Raw genomic sequence first — 19,127 nt, 5'->3', positions numbered from 1 at the left:
CTTAAAATTGACAAATCTCCTGGCCCCGATGGGCTACATCCTAGAGTTCTGAGGGAGGTGGCTGAAGAAATAGCGGAAGCGTTGGTTGAGATCTTTCAAAAATCACTGGAGTCAGGGAAAGTCCCGGACGATTGGAAGATCGCTGTTGTAACCCCCTTGTTCAAGAAAGGATCAAGACAAAAGATGGAAAATTATAGGCCAATTAGCCTAACCTCGGTTGTTGGTAAAATTCTAGAATCGATCGTTAAGGATGAGATTTCTAATTTCTTGGAAGAGCAGGGTCGGATTAGAACAAGTCAACATGGATTTAGTAAGGGGAGGTCGTGCCTGACGAACCTGTTAGAATTCTTTGAGGAGGTGACAAGTAGGTTAGACCAGGGAAACCCAGTGGATGTGGTCTATCTGGATTTCCAAAAGGCCTTTGATAAGGTGCCACACAGGAGGCTGCTGAGTAAGGTGAGGGCCCATGGTGTTCGAGGTGAGCTACTGGCATGGGTTGAGGATTGGCTGTCTGACAGAAGGCAGAGAGTTGGGATAAAAGGTTCTTTTTCGGAATGGCAGCCGGTGACCAGCGGTGTCCCACAGGGTTCAGTGTTGGGGCCGCAGCTGTTCACCATATATATTAATGATCTGGATGAAGGGACTGGGGGCATTCTAGCGAAGTTTGCTGATGATACGAAGTTAGGTGGTCAGGCAGGTAGTGCTGAGGAAGTGGGGAGGCTGCAGAAGGATCTAGACAGTTTGGGAGAGTGGTGCAGGAAATGGCTGATGCATTTCAACGTGAGAAAATGTGAGGTCTTGCACTTTGGAAAAAAGAATCCAAGCATAGACTACTTTCTAAACGGTGAGAAAATTCATAATGCCAAAGTACAAAGGGATCTGGGAGTGCTAGTCGAGGATTCCCTAAAGGTAAACATGCAGGTTGAATCCGTGATTAAGAAAGCGAATGCTATGTTGTCATTTATCTCAAGAGGGTTGGAATATAAAAGCAGCGATGTGCTACTGAGCCTTTATAAGGCTCTGGTTAGGCCCCATTTGGAGTACTGTGTCCAGTTTTGGGCCCCACATCTCAGGAAGGACATACTGGCACTGGAGCGTGTCCAGCGGAGATTCACACGGATGATCCCTGGAATGGCGGGTCTAGCATATGAGGAACGGCTGGCGTTCCTGGGATTGTATTCATTGGAGTTCAGAAGGTTAAGGGGAGATCTAATAGAAACTTACAAGATAATACATGGCTTAGAAAGGATGGACGCAAAGAAACTGTTTCCGTTAGGCGAGGAGTTGAGGACCCGTGGGCACAGCCTTAGAATTAGAGGGGGTAAATTCAAAACAGAAATGCGGAGACATTTCTTCAGCCAGAGAGTGGTGGGCCTGTGGAATTCATTGCCGCAGAGTGCAGTGGAGGCCGGGACGCTAAATGGCTTCAAGGCAGAGATAGATAAATTCTTGATGTCGCGAGGAATTAAGGGCTATGGGGAGAATGCTGGGAGGTGGAGTTGAAATGCCCATCAGCCATGATTGAATGGCGGAGTGGACTCGATGGGCCGAATGGCCTTACTTCCACTCCTATGTCTTATGGTCTTATGGTCTTATGGAAAAGGAGCCGAGCAGGGAAGACAGTGGAACAGCAATGGCAGGAGTTTTTGAGGGTTATTCTGGAGGCACAACAGTAATTCATCTCAAGGAGGAAGAAACATGCTAAGGGGAGGACAAGGCATCCATGGTTGACGAGGGAAGTCAAGGCCAGCATAAAAGCAAAAGCAAAAGAAAAAGCATACAAAGTGGCAAGAATTAGTGGGAAGCCAGAGGGCTGGGAAGCATTTAAAAGTGAGCATAGGACTCTAAAAAAGCAATAAGGGGACAAAAGGTGAAATATGAGTGAAAGCTAGCTAGTAATATAAAAGAAGGTAGGAAGAGTTTCTTTCAGTATATAAAAGGTAAGAGAGAGGCAGAAATAGACGTTGACCACTGGAAAACGTGGCTGGAGAAGAAATAATAGGAAACAAAGAAATGGCAGAGGATCTGAATAGTTACTTTGTATCAGTCTTCATGGTGGAAGACACCAGTGGGATGCCAGAGCTCCAGGAGAATCGGGGCAGAGATGAGTGCAGTGGCCATCACTAAGGAGAAGGTTTCTCAAAACTGAAAGGTCTGAAGGTGGATAAGTCAGCTGGACCGGATGGTCTACACCCCAGGGTCCTAAAAGAGATAGCTGAGGAAATTGGGGAGGCATTGGTGGTGATCTTTTAAAAAAAAAAATTTAGAGTACCCAATTATTTTTTCTAATTAAGGGGCAATTTAGCATGGCCAATCCACCTACTCTGCACATTTTTGAGTTGTGGGGGCGAAACCCACGCAGACACGGGGAGAATGTGCAAACTCCACACGGACAGTGACCCAGAGCCGGGATCGAACCTGGGACCTCAGCGCCGTGAGGCAGCTGTGCTAACCACTAGGCCACCGTGCTGCCCTATTGGTGGTGATCTTTAGGAATCACTGGAGGCAGAGGACTGGAAAGTGGCTAATGTGACACTGCTGTTTAAAAAGGGAGAGGGGCAGAAAGCGAAAATTATAGGCTGGTTAGCCTGACTTCAGTCATTGGTAAGATTTTAGAGTCTGTTATTAAAGATGAGATCGCAAAGTACTTAGAAGTGCATGGTAAAATAGGACTGAGTCAGCACGGCATTGTCAAAGGAAGGTCATGTCTGACAAATCTGTTAGAGTTCTTTGAGGAGGTAACAAGGAAGTTAGACAAAGGAGGACCAGTTGAAATGATTTATTTAGATTTCCAGAAGGCCTTTGACAAGGTGCCGCATAGGAGACTATTAAATAAGTTAAGAGCCCATGGTGAGATCCTGGCATGTATAGAGAATTGGCTGACTGGCAGAAGGCAGAAAGTGAGGATAAAGGGGTATTTTTCAGGATGGCAGCCGATGACTAGTGGTGTGCCTCAGGGGTTTGTGCTTGGACCACAACTTTTACAATATGCATTAATGATCTGGAAGAAGAAACTGAAGGCAGTGTTGCTAAGTTTGCAGATGATACAAAGACCTGTAGAGGGACAAGTAGTATTGAGGAAGCTGGCGGGGCTGCAGAAGGATTTGGGCAATGAAGTGGCAAATGAAATACAATGTGGAAAAGTGTGAGCTTATGCACTTTGGAAGGAGGAATTTAGGTGTAGACTATGTTCTAAATCGGGAAATGCTTTGGAAATTAGAAGCACAAAGGGACTTGGGAGGCCTTGTTCACGATTCTCTTCAGGTTAACGTGCAGGTTCAGTCGACATTTAAGAAGGCAATGTTAGCATTCATGTCAAGAGGGCTAGAATTCAAGACCAGGGATGTACTTCTGCGGCTGTATAAAGCTCTGGTCAGAACCCATTGGGAGTATTGTGAGAAGTTTGGGCCCCGTATCTAAGGAAGGATGTACTGGCCTTGGATAGGGTCCAGTGAAGGTTCACAAGAATGATCCCTGTAATGAAGAACTTGTAAGAAAAACCAGAACCAGAGGACACCATCTCAGACTAAAGGGACGATCCTTCAAAACAGAGATGAGGAGAAATTTCTTCCGCCAGAGGGTAGTGAATCTGTGGAACTCTTTGCCGCAGAAGGCTATGGAGGCCAAATCACTGAGTGTCTTTAATACAGAGATAGATAGGTTCTTGATTAATAAGGGGATCATGGGTTAGGGGGAGAAGGCAGGAGAATGGGGATGAGAAAATATCAGCCATGATTACGGTCTTATGGTCTGAAAGGTGGTGTTTGTTTTTCCATTGTCATTTTCATTTTGTTTTTTTTAAGAAATTGACCACTTTAGGAGATTTAAAAGCTTTGAAGAGATTTTATGAATGAGAGATTTTGAGTATCAAGTGGGTATGAGTGAGAACCATACAGACTGTTAGAAGTTTATTCTTTTCTTTACCTTCTCATGGCTCCTTTGGTCAGCCCATGATGTATACTAGGTGAGTAGGTATTGAGGGGGTATAGGGAATATGTTGGGGCATTGGAAGTTAGTGGACGTCATGAGTTGGCATGGAGGAGCCATGGAGAGTCGGTTGGCTTGTGGTGGGGAATGAGGGGCTGAGAGTTAGAGGGATAACAGCATCAAAAACAACTAGGACAGAATTGCAGAGAACTGGGACAGGTCTTACAGCCAACCCATCTTGGCCACTGTAGCCACCGAGGAACTGCTTTCAGCCTAGGGTTTGCACGCCCCACTCAATCCTTTCCCTGCACCCCCAGACTGAAAATTTAATCTCATGGGGCCCTATATATCGAGGCATGTCTACCAGTTGGGAAGTTTCCCCACATTCAAGGCTATGTTCTGTTAACATTCAAGGCTATGTTCTGTTAACATTCAAGGCTATGGGCCAAGTGTTGGCAAATGGGATCAGGCAGGCAGGTCAGATGTCTTTCATGCGACGGTGTAGATTTGATGGGCCGAAGGGCCTCTTCTGCAATGTATTATTCTGTGATTCTGTGACCAGAGCTACCCATTTCAGTGGCAAAAATCCAGCCGTAGGTCATTAACATAAATCAAGAAAAGTAGAGTTTCTGACACCAAACCCTGGAGTACCCCATTTATGCCTTTCTCCAGTCTAAAAAACAACCATCACTACTACTGTCAATTTGTTGTCACTAAGCCAACCTCATATCTATGCTCCAACTGTCCCTTTTATGCCATGGGCTTTAATTTTGCTGATAGACTTGTTCTGTGGAACTTTGTCAATTGTTCCTTCCCTCAGTATCCAATGCATCCAAGTACACCACATCAACTGTATTACCCTTACTACCCTTCACTGTTGCTTCATCGGAAAATTAATTAAGCACAATTTCCTTTAAGAAATCCAAGCTCGATTTTGTTAATTAATCCACATTTGTCCAAGCGACTGCTAATTTTGTCTTGGATTATAATTTCTAAATAATAATGACTGATCTTTAACAACTGGCTTTATCCTCACACTATTTTTCTGAACAAGCGTGTAACATTTTCAATTCTCCAGTGGTCTGGCACCAGCAGCGTATCTGAGGAGAAATTGGAATATTATGACCGGTGTCTCTCCAATTTCCACCCTTCCCTCAGTATCCAATGTATCTGTGCAGCCAGCCTTTTTACCACCTCCTAATTATAATTTTTCAGACTATCCCCTGCCCAAACTAATTCCTCATCCAATATGACTTTGGCAACATCTTCTTCCCTGGTAAAGACAGATGCAAAGTAATTATTTAAGAACTCAGCCATGCCCCGCTGCCTCCATATGTAAATCCCTTTTTTGGTTTGTAAGTGGTCCACTTCTCCTTTTCCCACTCTTTCACTTGTTATATGTTTATAGAAGACTGTTGGATTCCCTTTTAAGTTGGCTGTCAGTCTCTTCTCACGCTGTCTCTTTGCTGCTCTTATTTCTTTTTCCACTGCCTCTCCAAACCTTCCCTATTTAGCCTGGCTTTCATTGGATTATTATCCAGCCATCTGCCATGCGTGCCCTTTTCTGTTTCACAAGTTTATATTTAGAGAGCTGAAATGTTTTCACAGTTTAGTGAACTGAATTTAGGGCAAAGATTTCTGGGCCCAGTTTGAGATCTTCCCCCTTCCCTGCCGGAATGTAATCAGGTTCATGCCAGAAAGATGAAATGGCTGTATGATCTTCGCCAGAACTCTGAAATTGCACAGCGTGCTGTTTAATCAGGTGGGAAAAGGCATCTGTGATGCCAATGAGTTTCACACTGCTATTCTCACCTGATTCAACAATGTTGGGAGAATTCAACCCATAGACTTCCCCTTCAGCTCTAATGTTTATTGGGCGCGATTCTCCGCTGCCCACGACGGGTCGGAGAATAGCGGGAGGGCCTTCCCGACATTTTTCCTGCCCTCCCGCTATTCTCCCCCTCCCCCCACGGCCGCCCCACGACACGAATCTCCACAGGCCGATGGGCCAAGTTCCCAGGCCTTTACGGCCGTTTTCACGAACGCAATCACACCTGCTCTCACCGTTCGTGAAAACGGCCGCAAAGTGCCGTCCCGGACAACCATGGCACCAATTGGCACGGCCGCACCACGGCCGTGCCAAGGGTGGCATGGGCCTGCGATCGGTGGGCACCGATCGTGGGCAGCGGGTCCGATACCCACGCACTAGTTGTTTCTCCGCCGCCCCGCAGGATCAGTCCGTGGGGCGGCTGAGGGGCATGACGGCCCGCGCATGCGCGGGTTTGACGCATCTGCGCGATGACGTCATCCGCGTATGCGCGGGTTGGAGCCGTCCAACCCGCACATGCGCGGCTGACGTCATCGTGCGCGTCAGCCGCCGTGACGCTTGGCGCGCGGGCTTAGCGACGGTCGCTAAGCCCGCGATGCCGTGCTTCACGGGGCCGCGCTGCTAGCCCCGCCCGGGGGGGAGAAATGGGTCCCGGGAGGGGGCGCGGAGGCTGCCGTGAAACACGGCCAGTTTCACGGGAGCCTTTACGACTCGCCGCATTTGCAGAGAATCGCGCCCATTGTCTATACATGCCTGGTGTTTCTATTACAATTTTCGAGATAACAATTGTCCAGATGAGAACAAGAATCAAAAGTATAAGCTCGAAAATTGCAGGGCAGTTCAAAGGTCACAGAGAGTGAAAGAATGCTATAATCTTGGAAAGTATTAACGTAAGGTCAATATGGCTGCAGCTGTAAATTGAAAAAGCGTCATCTTTTTTAAGAATGAGATGAAATTATGGATGTTTTCAAGGGGAAGTAATGGTAGACTGGGAGTAACAGCAATGGATAATGCTGGTTCAAAGTGCCAAGAGTAGAAAGATCTAAAAAGCACCTCCTCTTTTGGAATGTATAGTGGGGCTGCAAAAAGGAGCACTTAGTATTTATGCAGGAACTGAGGGCAGGATTCTGTGATCCTGAGGCTAAGTGTTGACGCTGTCGGAAACGCAGTTGTGTTTCTCGCCAGTGTCAACACGGCCTCAGGATCAGCAATTCTGGCCTCTACCGGGGTCTAGCACGGCACTGGAGCGATTCACTCCGCTCCAGCTGATGAACCCGGCGTCAACTGGGTACCGCGGGGTCATGCATGCGCAGTGGCTCCGGCACCAACCCGCGCATGCACAGTGGCTCCCATCAACGCGCTGGCCCTGATGCAACACGACGCAGGGCTACAGGGACTGGCGCGGAAGAAAGGAGGCCCCCAGCCAGAGAGGCCAGCCCACCGATCGGTTGGTGCCGATCGCGGGCCAGGCCACATTGGAGGCCCCCATCCCGGGTCGGATCCCCCTCCCCCTCACAGGTTTCCCTCCGACGCTTCCACGCCGCCTTCCCGCCAGCTGAGAGCAGGTGCGGACGGCACCGGCGGGACTTGGCTTTTTTACGACGGACGTTCGGCCCATCCCGGGCTGAGAATTGGCGGGGGGCCGCATAGAGCGGCCCCTGACCGGCACCGCACCAGCGCCAATGCCACCAATTCACCGCTCTGCGGAGAATTGCGTGCCGGCGTTGGGGCGGTGTGGCGTGCTTTGCGCCGGCCGTGGGGATTCTCCGGCCTGGCCCCAGCTGAAAGAATCCAGCCCAGTATTCTGTTCATTTTCATTTTCCTGAGGTAAAGAAAGTAGCATTGCAATGATTGCTTTGTACAGATCATGCATTAGGACGTTTAGAGTTCTAAACCCAGAATTGAAAGAAAGAAAATAATTCTCTATATTGCCTCCAGATGTGGAATGTGGTTACAGATCATGCAGGCTCAAAAGACAGGCCTAAATCAAATTATTCAATGACAATATAAAGCCTGATAGAGATTTAAAAGTTAAAAGGAATTGGAAGCCACTTTATTTTGATCAGCATTTGATCAGTGCACTTTTGTAATCTCAAAATTAATAGTGGTGGATTGTGATCTGTTTTCCTCCAGTTAAAACATCAATGTTATGAGATGACTAAATACATGAATGATTTATGAAGAGTCAGGAAAGACAAATTTCTGAAAAATAGGCCAAAATGGCATTCATACTTTGAAGTATAAGCTCGACAGTTGCCATTGCTTTTCCAGAATTATTCATCAATAAACACACATAGTTTCCAGCATCCTCTGCCTGAACAGCTCGGATTTCCAAACAGTGAATCCCAGACTTCTCAAACATGTTGAAATGATCACTTTGTTGCAGCTCTGTATCACTCTGGGGAAAAGAAGAATTTTATGTTATTAACCAAATAGTCATTGATGTTTTCTGAAAGCAATTTTTAAAAATTCTCGGCAAACAGCATGTTAACTCTTGTAACTGTCCAACTGCGGACGTTTGTCCTTACTTCAATACTTCATAATCAGCAAGTCTTCATTTGTACTATTCACAGTCTCAGTGGTGTTGCCATGCGACAAGCCTGTTCTTCAGATAGACTTCTCATCAAAGAAAACTAATAGTCAAGGGATGAATTTATTTGCTCCCTAACAACTTCCGCGGTCACTTGCTCAGAGTTGTCTGCAATGTGTTCCGCTGGGTTGTCATTTATTCTGTGGACATAATCATTCCTACCGTCCTCTCTCTGAATTTCAGATGATCAATGCTCCACTAGACACAGTAACGATGGGAATAATTTACTTGTAACTAATTGGAGAAAAGATTTTTGTTTCAGCCAATAAAAGCCTTAATCCACAAGGAACATTTGGTACAGTTGAATATACCAATAAACGCGCATGTCTGTGTCACCCTAATTTGCACTAATGTGCTACTGGTACTTCCTCTTCTACGAGAAAGGCCTCCTTACTTGCTAATGTTTGCTGCATAAGTGTATTCTAAATCTTTCTCACTCTTGGGGCAGCACGATGGCACAGTGGATTAGCCCTGTTGCCTCACGGCGCCGAGGTCCCAGGTTCGATCCCGGCTCTGGGTCACTGTTCGTGTGGAGCACATTCTCCCCATGTTTGCGTGTGTTTCGCCCCCACAACCTCAAAAAGATGTGCAGAGTAGGTGAATTGGCCACACTAAATTGCCCCTCAATTGAAAAAAAACTGAATTGGGTACTCAAAATTTATTAAAAAAAACAAAAATCTAGTAAAGTCAACTGCCCTCAATTTATTCATCAGATTTCTCATGAAGCACAATTCCTAGGGATGAGAAAAACTTGCACAAAACTTGCACTTGAAAAACTGCTGGAAAATCTGCCTTCTGTAAACTGAGCATAGTTGTGGGGTCATCCAAACAACCAGTGAAATATGCATTGTGAAAGCAAGGGTTTACACAAAGATATTTAAAGCAATTAAATATGAATTAAAATATAAAATCAGCCTTGCACACCAGTCTCCATTCTACATTTTCCAGAAACACATTTATTTCTTCCAGCTCAAAAGACATAACACAGGCAAGTTGAAACCAAATCCTGCTACACTGCTCACTTAAACAGGTATGTTTTGCTTGGATTAAAATTTCTATAAAGCAGGGGTGAATTGGAAAGAGATAGGGCTAGATTCTCCGCGGCTCCTTGCCGAAATCGCGTTTTGTGTGGGGGCGGAGAATCCACTTTTGTGCCCGTATCGGGCCAGCGGCGCTCCCGCTTTACGCGGTGCGGCTGGAGGGCCATTGGCAGAGGCCCTCCAAGCGATGCTCCAGTCCTGACTGGCCCAATTCCCGACGGCGTGGTTCTAACCACGTCTGGCCGGTCGGGACCTTCGCACGGCGGCTGTGGATTCAGTCCGTGGCCGCCCTGGTGGGGGACAGGGGCATCAAGTACCGGGGGGGGGGCCTTATGGGCGGCCGGGTAGATGGAGCGGCACGAGGCAGATCGTTTGGACCTTCTTTGTTGGTCCAAGTCTGGCGGCTGAGTCCGCCATCGCGTTCGACGCGACCACTGGAGGCCGCCGCCGTTAACATGTGCGGACGCGGAACCGAAAGTGTGGAGGCCCGTTCGCACAACAAAAGCTGCGACAAGCACTCCGCGCCTTGCCAGCCCCCTGCAGGTAGGTGAATAGCTCTTGATATTTTCAAGGAAAGTCTGGCGTGAAATGGCAGCATGGTAGCACAAGTGGATAACACTGTGGCTTCACAGCGCCAGGGTCCCAGGTTCGATTCCCCACTGGGTCACTGTCTGTGCGCAGTCTCCACGTTCTCCCCGTATCTGCGTGGGTTTCCTCCGGGTGCTCCGGTTTCCTCCCACAGTCCAAAGACGTGCAGGTTATGTGGATTGGCCATGCTAAATTGCCCTGAATGACCAAAGGAGGGGTTATTGGGATAGGGGGAAAGTGAGGGCTTAAGTGGGTTGGTGCAGACTCGATGGGCCAAATGGCCTCCTTCTGCACTATATGTTCTATGTTCTATATTTTACGTTGGCATGGGGACATAGCCCCATTTTTGGAGAATCCAGCCCATAGTCTTGAATTGCACGCATGAGTCTCTACTGTACTTTGATGAGTTAAATGTGAAGGACTTGTTCGGAAAGTACATTTTATTCAAAAAGTGAAAAGGAAATTCACAAGAATTTCGTTTCACTTTAAACAAAACATGGGGCGCGATTTTCTGCAAATGCGGAGAGTCGTAAAGGCTGCCGTGAAACCGGCCGTGTTTCAAGGCAGCCTCCGCGCCCCCTCCCGGGACCCGATTCACCCCCCTGGTCGGGGCTAGCATCGCGGCCCCGGGAAGAACGGCAGCGCGGGCTTAGCGAACGTTCGCTAAACCCGGCCGCCAAGACTCACGGCGGCTGACGCGCACGATGACGTCAACCGCGCATGCGCGGGTTGGACGGCTCCAACCCGCGCATGCGCGGATGACGTCATCGCGCATATGCGTCAAACCTGATCGTGCGGGGCGGCGGAGGGACAAAGAGTGCACGGGAATCGGACCCGCTGCCTGCGATCGGTGCCCACCGATCGCGGGCCCATGCCACCCTTGGCACGGCCGTGGTGCGGCCGTGCCAATCGGTGGCATGATTGTGCAGAACGGCACTTTGCGGCCGTTTTCACGAACTGTGATAGCAGGTGTGTTTAAATTCGTGAAAACGGCCGTAAAGGCCTGGGAAATCGGCCCATCGGATAGGGGAGAAAATAGTAAAAAAACGGCGAGCAGCGATTCGTGTCGAGGGGCGGCCGTGGGAGGGGGAGAATAGCGGGAGGCCGGGAAAAATGTAAAGAAGGCCCTCCCGCTATTCTCCGACCCGTCGTGGGGGGCGGAGAATCGCGCCCATGAATTTTCAGAGTTTGAATTTCAAAGAGATACACAAAGTCCCTGCTAGGTTGTTACATGACATCTCCTACTTGGAGTGTCCTTGATCTGAAAATGGTTCCATTGAAAAAACTTAGGTCCACAACTTCAGAATAACATAAGCATCATAGGGTACAGAGTCCAGCACACGGCTTGTCCTGTTGTTTTTAACTGAGACATTGTTGACATTAACTCTTGAACTTTCCTGGCTTTCTTCGATCTCAGAAAATTGGTGCTTAAAATCTAACAGTGTTTACCCAGGGACCCGGGTTCAATTACGGCCTCGGTCACTGTCTGTGGAAAATGCACTTTCTCCCCCTGGCTGCGTGGGTTTCCTCCGGGTGATCTGGTTTCCTCCCATAGTCCAAAAATGTGCAGGTTAGGTGGATTGGCCACGCTAAATTGCCCCTTAATGTCCAAAGGTTAAGTGGGGTTACTGGGTTAAGGGATAGGGTGGAGGTGTGGGCTTAAGTAGGATGCTCTTTCAGGGTCCAGTGTAGACTTGATTGGCCGAATGGCCTCCTTCTGCACTATAAATTCTATGATTTTATGTTTTCCTCCAAATAAATTGAGAAACTATTTGAACAAAAGTGCTCCACCACCTCAGGCTTTCTTCTTTTAATTGACTTTTGTAAATTTCACAATGTCAACATTTGACCAGAATCAACTAGGATTTCAAATGTATAGAAAAGGATATGCATGAGAAAGAAAGAAATTCCCTGGATGAAGGATTTCTCGAAATGCTCTTCAGACAAAGGACTGTTGTAAAGCAAGAAACAAAACAGCAACCAGGTTACAATAACGGCCAGATCATTTGTTTTTGTGCTTTTTACTGAGTGATAAATATTGGCCAGGACACCAGGGATAATTCCCCTGGCTCATCTATGAAATATTACCATGGTATCTTTTACATTCATCCGAACAGACAGATGAGGCCTGGGTACAACATCCCGTCTCAATGATGGTACTTCCAACAGCGTAACACTCCCTTAATTCTGCATTGGAATGTCGGCCTTGATTTTTGTGTTCAAGGCCTGGAATGGGACTTGAATCTGGAACCTCATGACTCAGACGATAGTTATCAACTGAGGCGAGACGAGGGCAGCATGTTGGCGCAGTGGGTGAGCCCTGCTGCCTCACGGCGCCGAGGTTCCAGGTTCGATCCTGGCCCTGGGTCACTGTCCGTGTGGAGTTTGCACAATCTCCCCATGTCTGCGTGGGTTTCACCCCCACAACCCAAAGATGTGCAGGTAAGATGGATTGGCCATGTTAAATTGCCTCTTAATTAGAAAAAATGAATTGGATACGCTAAATTTTTTTTAAAACTCAGCTGAGACTGACATGAAATGAAATGAAAATCGCTTATTGTCACGAGTAGGCTTCATTGCGCCAACCACTCCGGCGCGGGCCTAGCCCCTCAATGTTAGGGCTTGGCCCCTAAAGGTGCGGAGATTTCCGCATCTTTGGGGCGGCCCGACGCCGGAGTGGTTCATGCCACTCCATCCCGCCGGGACCCCCCCCGCCCCGCCAGGTAGGGGAGAATCCCACCCCTGATTTCTAAAGCATTTTCCCATTTAGAAAATAGTCTATGCCTCCATTCCTCCTTCCAAAGTGCATAACCTCACACTTTTCCTCATTGTATTCCATCTGCCATTTCTTTTCCCACTCTCCTAGCCTGTCCAAGTCCTTCTGCAGGCCCCCTGCTTCCTCAATGCTACCTGTCCCTCTACATATATTTGTATCATTTGCAAACTTAGCAACAGTGCCTTCAGTCCCTTCTTCCAAATCATTAATGTATATTGTAAAAAGTTGTGGTCCCAGCACCGACCCCTGAGGCACACCACTAGTCACCGGCTGAAAAAGACCCCTTTATCCCTACTCCCTGCCTTCTGCCAGTCAGCCAATCCTCTACCCATGTCAAGATTTTACCCTTAACACCATGGGTTTTTAGCCTATTTAACAGTCTCCTATGCGGCACCTTATCAAAAGCCTTCTGGAAATCTAACTAAATCACGTCCACTGGTTCTCCTTTGTCTAACTTTCTTGTTACCTCCTGAAAGAACTGTAACAGATTTGTCAGACATGACCTCCCCTTGACCAAAGCCGTGCTTTGCAAAGCAGTCCTTTTTTACCGTGCATTTCCAAGTATTCCGCAATCTTATCTTTAATAATAGACTCTGAAATCTTGCCAATGATTGAAGTCAGGCTAACCGGCCTATAATTTCCCGTCTTCGGCCTCCCTCCCTTCGTAAACAACAGTGTCACATTAGCCACTTTCCAGTCCTCTGGGACCCTCCCTGCCTCCCGTGATTCCTGAAAGATCACCACCAATGCCTCCACAATCTCCTCAGCTGTCTCCTTCAGAACCCTGGGGTGCAGTCCATCTGGTCCAGGTGACCTATCCACCTTCAGCCCTTTCAGTTTCCCCAGAACCTTCTCCTTAGTGATGGCCAGTGCACTCACCTCTGCCCCCTGATTCTCCTGGAGCTCTGGCATCCCACTGGTGTCTTCCACCGTGAGGACTGATGCAAAGTAACTATTCAGTTCCTCTGCCATTTCTTTGTTTCCTATTATTACTTCTCCAGCTTCACTTTCCAGTGGTCCAATGTCTATTTTTGTCTCTCTCTTACCTTTTATATATTGAAAAAATTCTTCCTATCGTCTTTACTAGCTAGTTTACATTCATATTTCATCTTCTCCCCCCCCTTATTGTTTTTTTAGTTGTCCAAGCTCGCTTTTAAAGGCTTCCCAATCCTTTGGCTCCCCACTAATCCTTGCCACTTTGTATGCTTTTTCTCTTGCTTTTATGCTGTCCTTGTCTTCCCTTGTCAGCCATGAATGTCTCATCCTCCCCTAAGCATGTTTCCTCCTCCCTGGGATGAATTTCTGTTGTGCCTCCCGAATAACCCTCAAAAATTCCTGCCATTGCTGTTCCAGTGTCTTCCCTGCTCGGCTCCCTTTCCAATCAACTCTGGTTGATTGAGACACGTCTCCCTCTTGTCTTTGTTGCTATTTAAAGTGGGAATGTACTTCCTGAAGTGAGGTTGCATTCTTTTCTTAGCTGATGTTTCTTCTGGAGTAGAGCAGGAAACAGCTGCTGAAACACGTGTCATGAATAAATCCCACAGTTACCTTTAAGCTGTCCTGAAAATTATCAGGTGAGGGTGGAAGAAAAGTTCTGTTTCCAGCCAATGGCAGGAAGATCCACAAACATGATGGCACCAGATATGCCTGGAGAGAGCTTGCTAAGATTCTCACATCTAGCAGTAACATCAAGTTGTACTGTGATAGCTGGCAGAGGATTTTCCCCATGGGCTTCAGGATGCGGGTGTTGGGCTCAAATGGGGAGTCGAAACCTACACTGTGTGGGGAGCAGTTACTCGGCTGTGATTTCCCCCAAATTGGCCAATTAATGGCCAGCGGGTGAGCTTGCAGTCCAATAAAAGATGGAGAGTGCGCTCCGGAAGTTGGAGGGCCAATTTTTATTTTACTTAGTGAATATAAAACACCAAAGCCATATGATATCCTTCTCATTTTCTGAGTTTAAGGTGTTTGTTTTAATTCAGTCATGGGATGTGGATGTCGCTGGCTGGCCAGCATTTATTGTCCATCACTAATTTCCCTTGAACTGAGGGGTTTGCTAGGCACACCTGAGTAATTTGGGCAGCACTGTGGCGCAGTGGTTAGCACTGCTGCCTCACGGCGCCGAGGTCCCAGGTTCGATCCTGGCTCTGGGTCACTGTCCGTGTGGAGTTTGCACATTGTGTGATTTCGCTCCCACAACCCAAAGAGGTGCAGGGTAGGTGGATTGGCCACGCTAAATTGCCCCTTCATTAGAAAGAAAAATGAATTGGGTACTCCAAATTTATAACAATGTGCAGCATTGTTTGTGTCCTTCCACAAGTACATAAGGGGTTTGTACTGAGGCCCCAACAGTGGATGTTGGCTACACATGGGCCTTAGCCTGTCCTGTAGCTGTTTAGCAAGGACCATTCTTGCCATGGTAGCTCAAAGCCTGAAATTTGGGGACTTCCGGTTGCGGCTAAGCGGAGCTAAGCCGCACGTTCGGCAGCTCCCGCTTTAAAAGGACTTGTGGGCTCTTTTAAGGGGCCCAAACGGCGCTGATTCGACGATTCCCTGTGGATAAAGGGGTCTGGAGCAAAACACCCCGGGATTTATGGTGCGGACTCGAAGTGGGGCGAGAAGAAAAACGGCAGCAGCTCCCCTGGAAAAGCGGGGGGAGGTGGACAAAATGGCGGCCGGTGGAGCCCCTGAGGAGTGGAGGCAGTGGGCTGAGGAGCAGCAAGCGGCCCTTCGGCGCTATTTTACGGAGCTGAAAGGGGAGTTGTTGGAATCCCTGAAGGTGACGACGAGTAAGCTGCTGGAGACCCAGACAACCCAGGGTGCAACGATACTTGAGTTGCAGCAGCAGGCCTCTGAGCGCGAAGAGGAGGTTTCGGCTCTCGTGGGGAAGGTGGAGATACACGAGGCGCTTCATAAAAAGTGGCAAGATCGGTTCAAGGAGATGGAGCTTCGGTCACGGAGGAAGAACCTGCGGATCCTGGGCCTCGAGGAGGGGCTGGAGGGGTCGGACCTGCCGGCCTATGTGGCCGTGATGTTGCACTCGCTGGTGGGGGCAGGATCCTTCCATCTGCCCCTGGAGCTGGAGGGGGCCCACAGAGTACTGGCCAGGCGGCCTAAGGCGAATGAACCCCCGCGGGCGGTGCTGGTGCGGTTCCATCGATTCAGTGACCGGGAGTGTGTGCTGCGATGGGCCAAGAAGGTGAGGAGTAGTAAGTGGGAGAATTCGGTAGTGCGTATCTACCAGGACTGGAGTGCGGAGGTGGCCAAGCGGAGAGCCGGGTTCAACCGGACAAAGGCGGTGCTCCATGGAAAGCAGGTGAAGTTCGGCATGTTGCCGCCTGCACGCCTGTGGGTCACCTACAAGGACCGGCATCACTACTTTGAGTCCCCGGAGGAAGCGTGGGCCTTTGTGCAGGCTGAAAAGCTGGACTCGAACTAGAGGTTGGGGACTGTGGGAGTTTTTCTATTCATATATCATTGTTTATGCTGTAGCGGGTTATTCTGATTATTTCTGTTTTTTCTCTTGCTTTCGGACGATGTGGGTTATGGTTTTGTGTTCTAAGGGGGGTACTGGGGTTTGTGGTTGATCTGTGTCTTTGTTTGTACGGAGATGGTGGTTGGGTTGGGACTGCGGTTTGGGAGCTGCGTTGGTGGGGTGGGGCAGTGTGAAAGCGCGGGCTTTTCTCTGGTTTCTCGCGCTGCGGGACGAGGGGGTGGAGCTGGTGGTGAGGGGCGTGGTTATTAGACCAGGTTTCCCGTGCTGAAGCGGTGCCCAGGAGCTGATGCGGGGAGGAGGGGGGACCTCATATCGGGAGGGGTCGGAGTTAGAGCGGGAGCTGCCGGGGTCAGCAGAAGTCAGCTGGCTCACGGGAGTACAGTGGAGGGAGAGTCGCGGCTAGGAGGGGTCCTAGCCTGGGGGAGGGGGGGGAATACCGGGTTGCTGCTGGATTGGCCAGGGAGGAGTTGGTGCGGGGGGGGGGGTCGGGGAGAGGTTCTATCGCCGTGGGAAACGGGCCGAATGGGTGATGGCCAGGGGCGAGCAGTCGATGGGCTATGGCTAGTCGATGGGGGAGGAGGGCGGGGTGCCCCCTGATCCGGCTAATTACGTGGAACGTGAGGGGGTTGAATGGGCCGGTTAAGCGGGCCCGGGTGTTTTCGCATCTGAAGGGGCTGAAGGCGGACGTGGCCATGCTCCAGGAGACCCACCTGAAGGTGGCAGACCAGGTCCATCTGAGGAAGGGGTGGGTGGGGCAGGTTTTCCACTCAGGGCTCGACTCGAAGAACCGGGGGCTGGCGATCCTGGTGGGGAAGAGGGTGGCGTTTGAGGCGTCTGAGGTTGTGGCTGATAGTGGCGGCAGATATGTGATGGTGAGCGGTAAGCTGCAGGGGGAGAGGGTGGTGTTGGTTAATGTGTACGTCCCAAATTGGGATGATGCTGGTTTCATGAGGCGTATGTTGGGCCGCATTCCTGGCCTGGAGGTGGGGGGCTTGATCATGGGGGGGGGACTTCAATACGGTGCTGGATCCCCTACTGGATCGTTCTAGTTCAAGGACAGGCAGGAGGCCGGCGGCGGCCAAGGTGTTGAGGGGGTTTATGGTCCAGATGTGAGGAGTGGATCCCTGGAGGTTCGGGAGGCCGAGGCTCGGGAGTACTCTTTTTTCTCCCATGTGCACAGGGTTTATTCCCGCATTGATTTCTTTGTTTTGAGCAGGGGACTGGTCCCGAGGGTGGAGGAGGCCGAGTATTCGGCTATTGCGATTTCAGACCATGCTCCGCATTGGGTGGATCTGGAGATGGGGGAGGTGCGGGACCAGCGCCCGCTTTGGTGTCTGGACGTGGGGTTGTTGGCTGATGAGGAGGTGTGTAGGAGGGTTCGGGGATGTATCGAGAGGTACCTTGAGGTCAATGATACTGGGGAGGTCCAGGTGGGGATGGTGTGGGAGGCTCTGAAGGCAGTGATTAAGGGGGAGCTGATCTCCATCCGAGCCCATAGGGAGAGGGGGGAGAGGAGGGAGAGGGAGAGACTGGTGGAGGAGCTGTTGAGTGTGGATAGGAGGTACGCGGAGGCCCCGGAGGAGGGATTGCTGGGGGAGCGGCGTAGTTTGCAGGCCAAGTTTGATTTATTGACCACCAGAAAGGCGGAGACACAGTGGAGGAAGGCGCAGGGAGCGGTCTATGAGTATGGAGCGAAGGCGAGCAGGATGCTGGCGCACCAGCTTCGTAAGCGGGACGCGGCTAGGGAGATTGGTGGAGTGAAGGATAGAGATGGGAATGTGGTGCAGCAGGGGGCAGAGGTTAATGAGGTCTTTAGGGACTTCTATAGGGAACTGTACTGGTCGGTGCCGCCGGCGGTGGGAGGGGGAATGGAGAGTTTTTTGGACAGGCTCCGATTTCCAAGGGTGCAGGAGGAGCAGCTGGAGGGACTGGGGGCGCCGATCGAGTTGGAGGAGCTGGTCAGTGGGATTGGCCACATGCAGTCGGGGAAGGCGCCGGGACCAGATGGGTTCCTGGTTGAATTTTATAAGAAATATGCGGACCTGCTGGGCCCCCTGTTGGTTAGGACCTTCAACGAGGCATGGGAGGGGGGTGTTCTGCCCCCGACGATGTCTCGGGCGCTAATCTCCCTGATCCTGAAGCGTGATAAGGACCCCTTGCACTGTGGATCATACAGGCCGATTTCCCTGCTGAATGTAGACGCCAAGTTGCTGGCGAAGATCTTGGCCACTAGAATAGAGGACTGGGTGCCGGGGGTGGTACATGAAGATCAGACGGGTTTTGTGAAGGGGAGGCAGCTGAACACTAACGTGCGAAGGCTGCTACGTGTGATAATGATGCCGGCAGCAGAAGGAGAGGTGGAGATTGTGGTGGTATTGGATGCGGAGAAGGCCTTTGACAGGGTTGAGTGGAAGTACTTGTGGGAGGTGTTGGAGAGGTTCGGGTTTGGGATGGGGTTTATTAAATGGGTGAGGTTGCTGTACGAGGCCCCGATGGCGAGCATAGCGACAAATGGGAGGAGGTCCGAGTACTTCAGGCTCCACCGTGGGACGAGGCAGGGGTGCCCCTGTCCCCTTTGCTTTTTGCGCTGGCAATTGAGCCTCTTGCCATGGCTCTCAGGGAATCGAGGAGGTAGAGGGGTTTGGTGCAAGGTGGGGAGGAGCACTGAGTGTCGCTGTATGCGGACGATTTGTTGTTGTATGTAGCAGACCCGGTGGGGGCAATGCCGGAGGTGATGGAGATTCTTGCTGAGTTCGGGAGTTTCTCGGGATATAAATTGAACCTGGGCAAGAGTGATCTGTTTGTCGTACACCCGGGAGATCAGGAGGAGGGGATTGGTAGGCTCCCGCTAAAGAGGGTAGTGAGGAGTTTTAGGTACCTGG

General features: G+C 49.9%; 1 protein-coding gene across 2 annotated transcripts in view; it reads right to left on the bottom strand.

The window, feature by feature from the left end:
- Positions 1-19,127, bottom strand: part of LOC119961939 (myosin light chain kinase, smooth muscle-like) — a 552,422-nt gene that overhangs the window by 284,368 nt on the left and 248,927 nt on the right. For both annotated transcript variants that reach the window (XM_038789529.1, XM_038789528.1), the window contains exon 6: positions 7,988-8,153. In XM_038789529.1, the coding sequence (XP_038645457.1) occupies positions 7,988-8,153 (166 nt within the window). The remainder of the gene's footprint in view (positions 1-7,987; positions 8,154-19,127) is intronic.

Source organism: Scyliorhinus canicula, chromosome 2, assembly GCF_902713615.1.
Source record: "Scyliorhinus canicula chromosome 2, sScyCan1.1, whole genome shotgun sequence".
Classification (NCBI taxonomy): Eukaryota; Metazoa; Chordata; class Chondrichthyes; order Carcharhiniformes; family Scyliorhinidae; genus Scyliorhinus; species Scyliorhinus canicula.
Note: the sequence above shows the minus strand (reverse complement) of the source record. Positions and strands in the feature narration are given on the sequence as shown.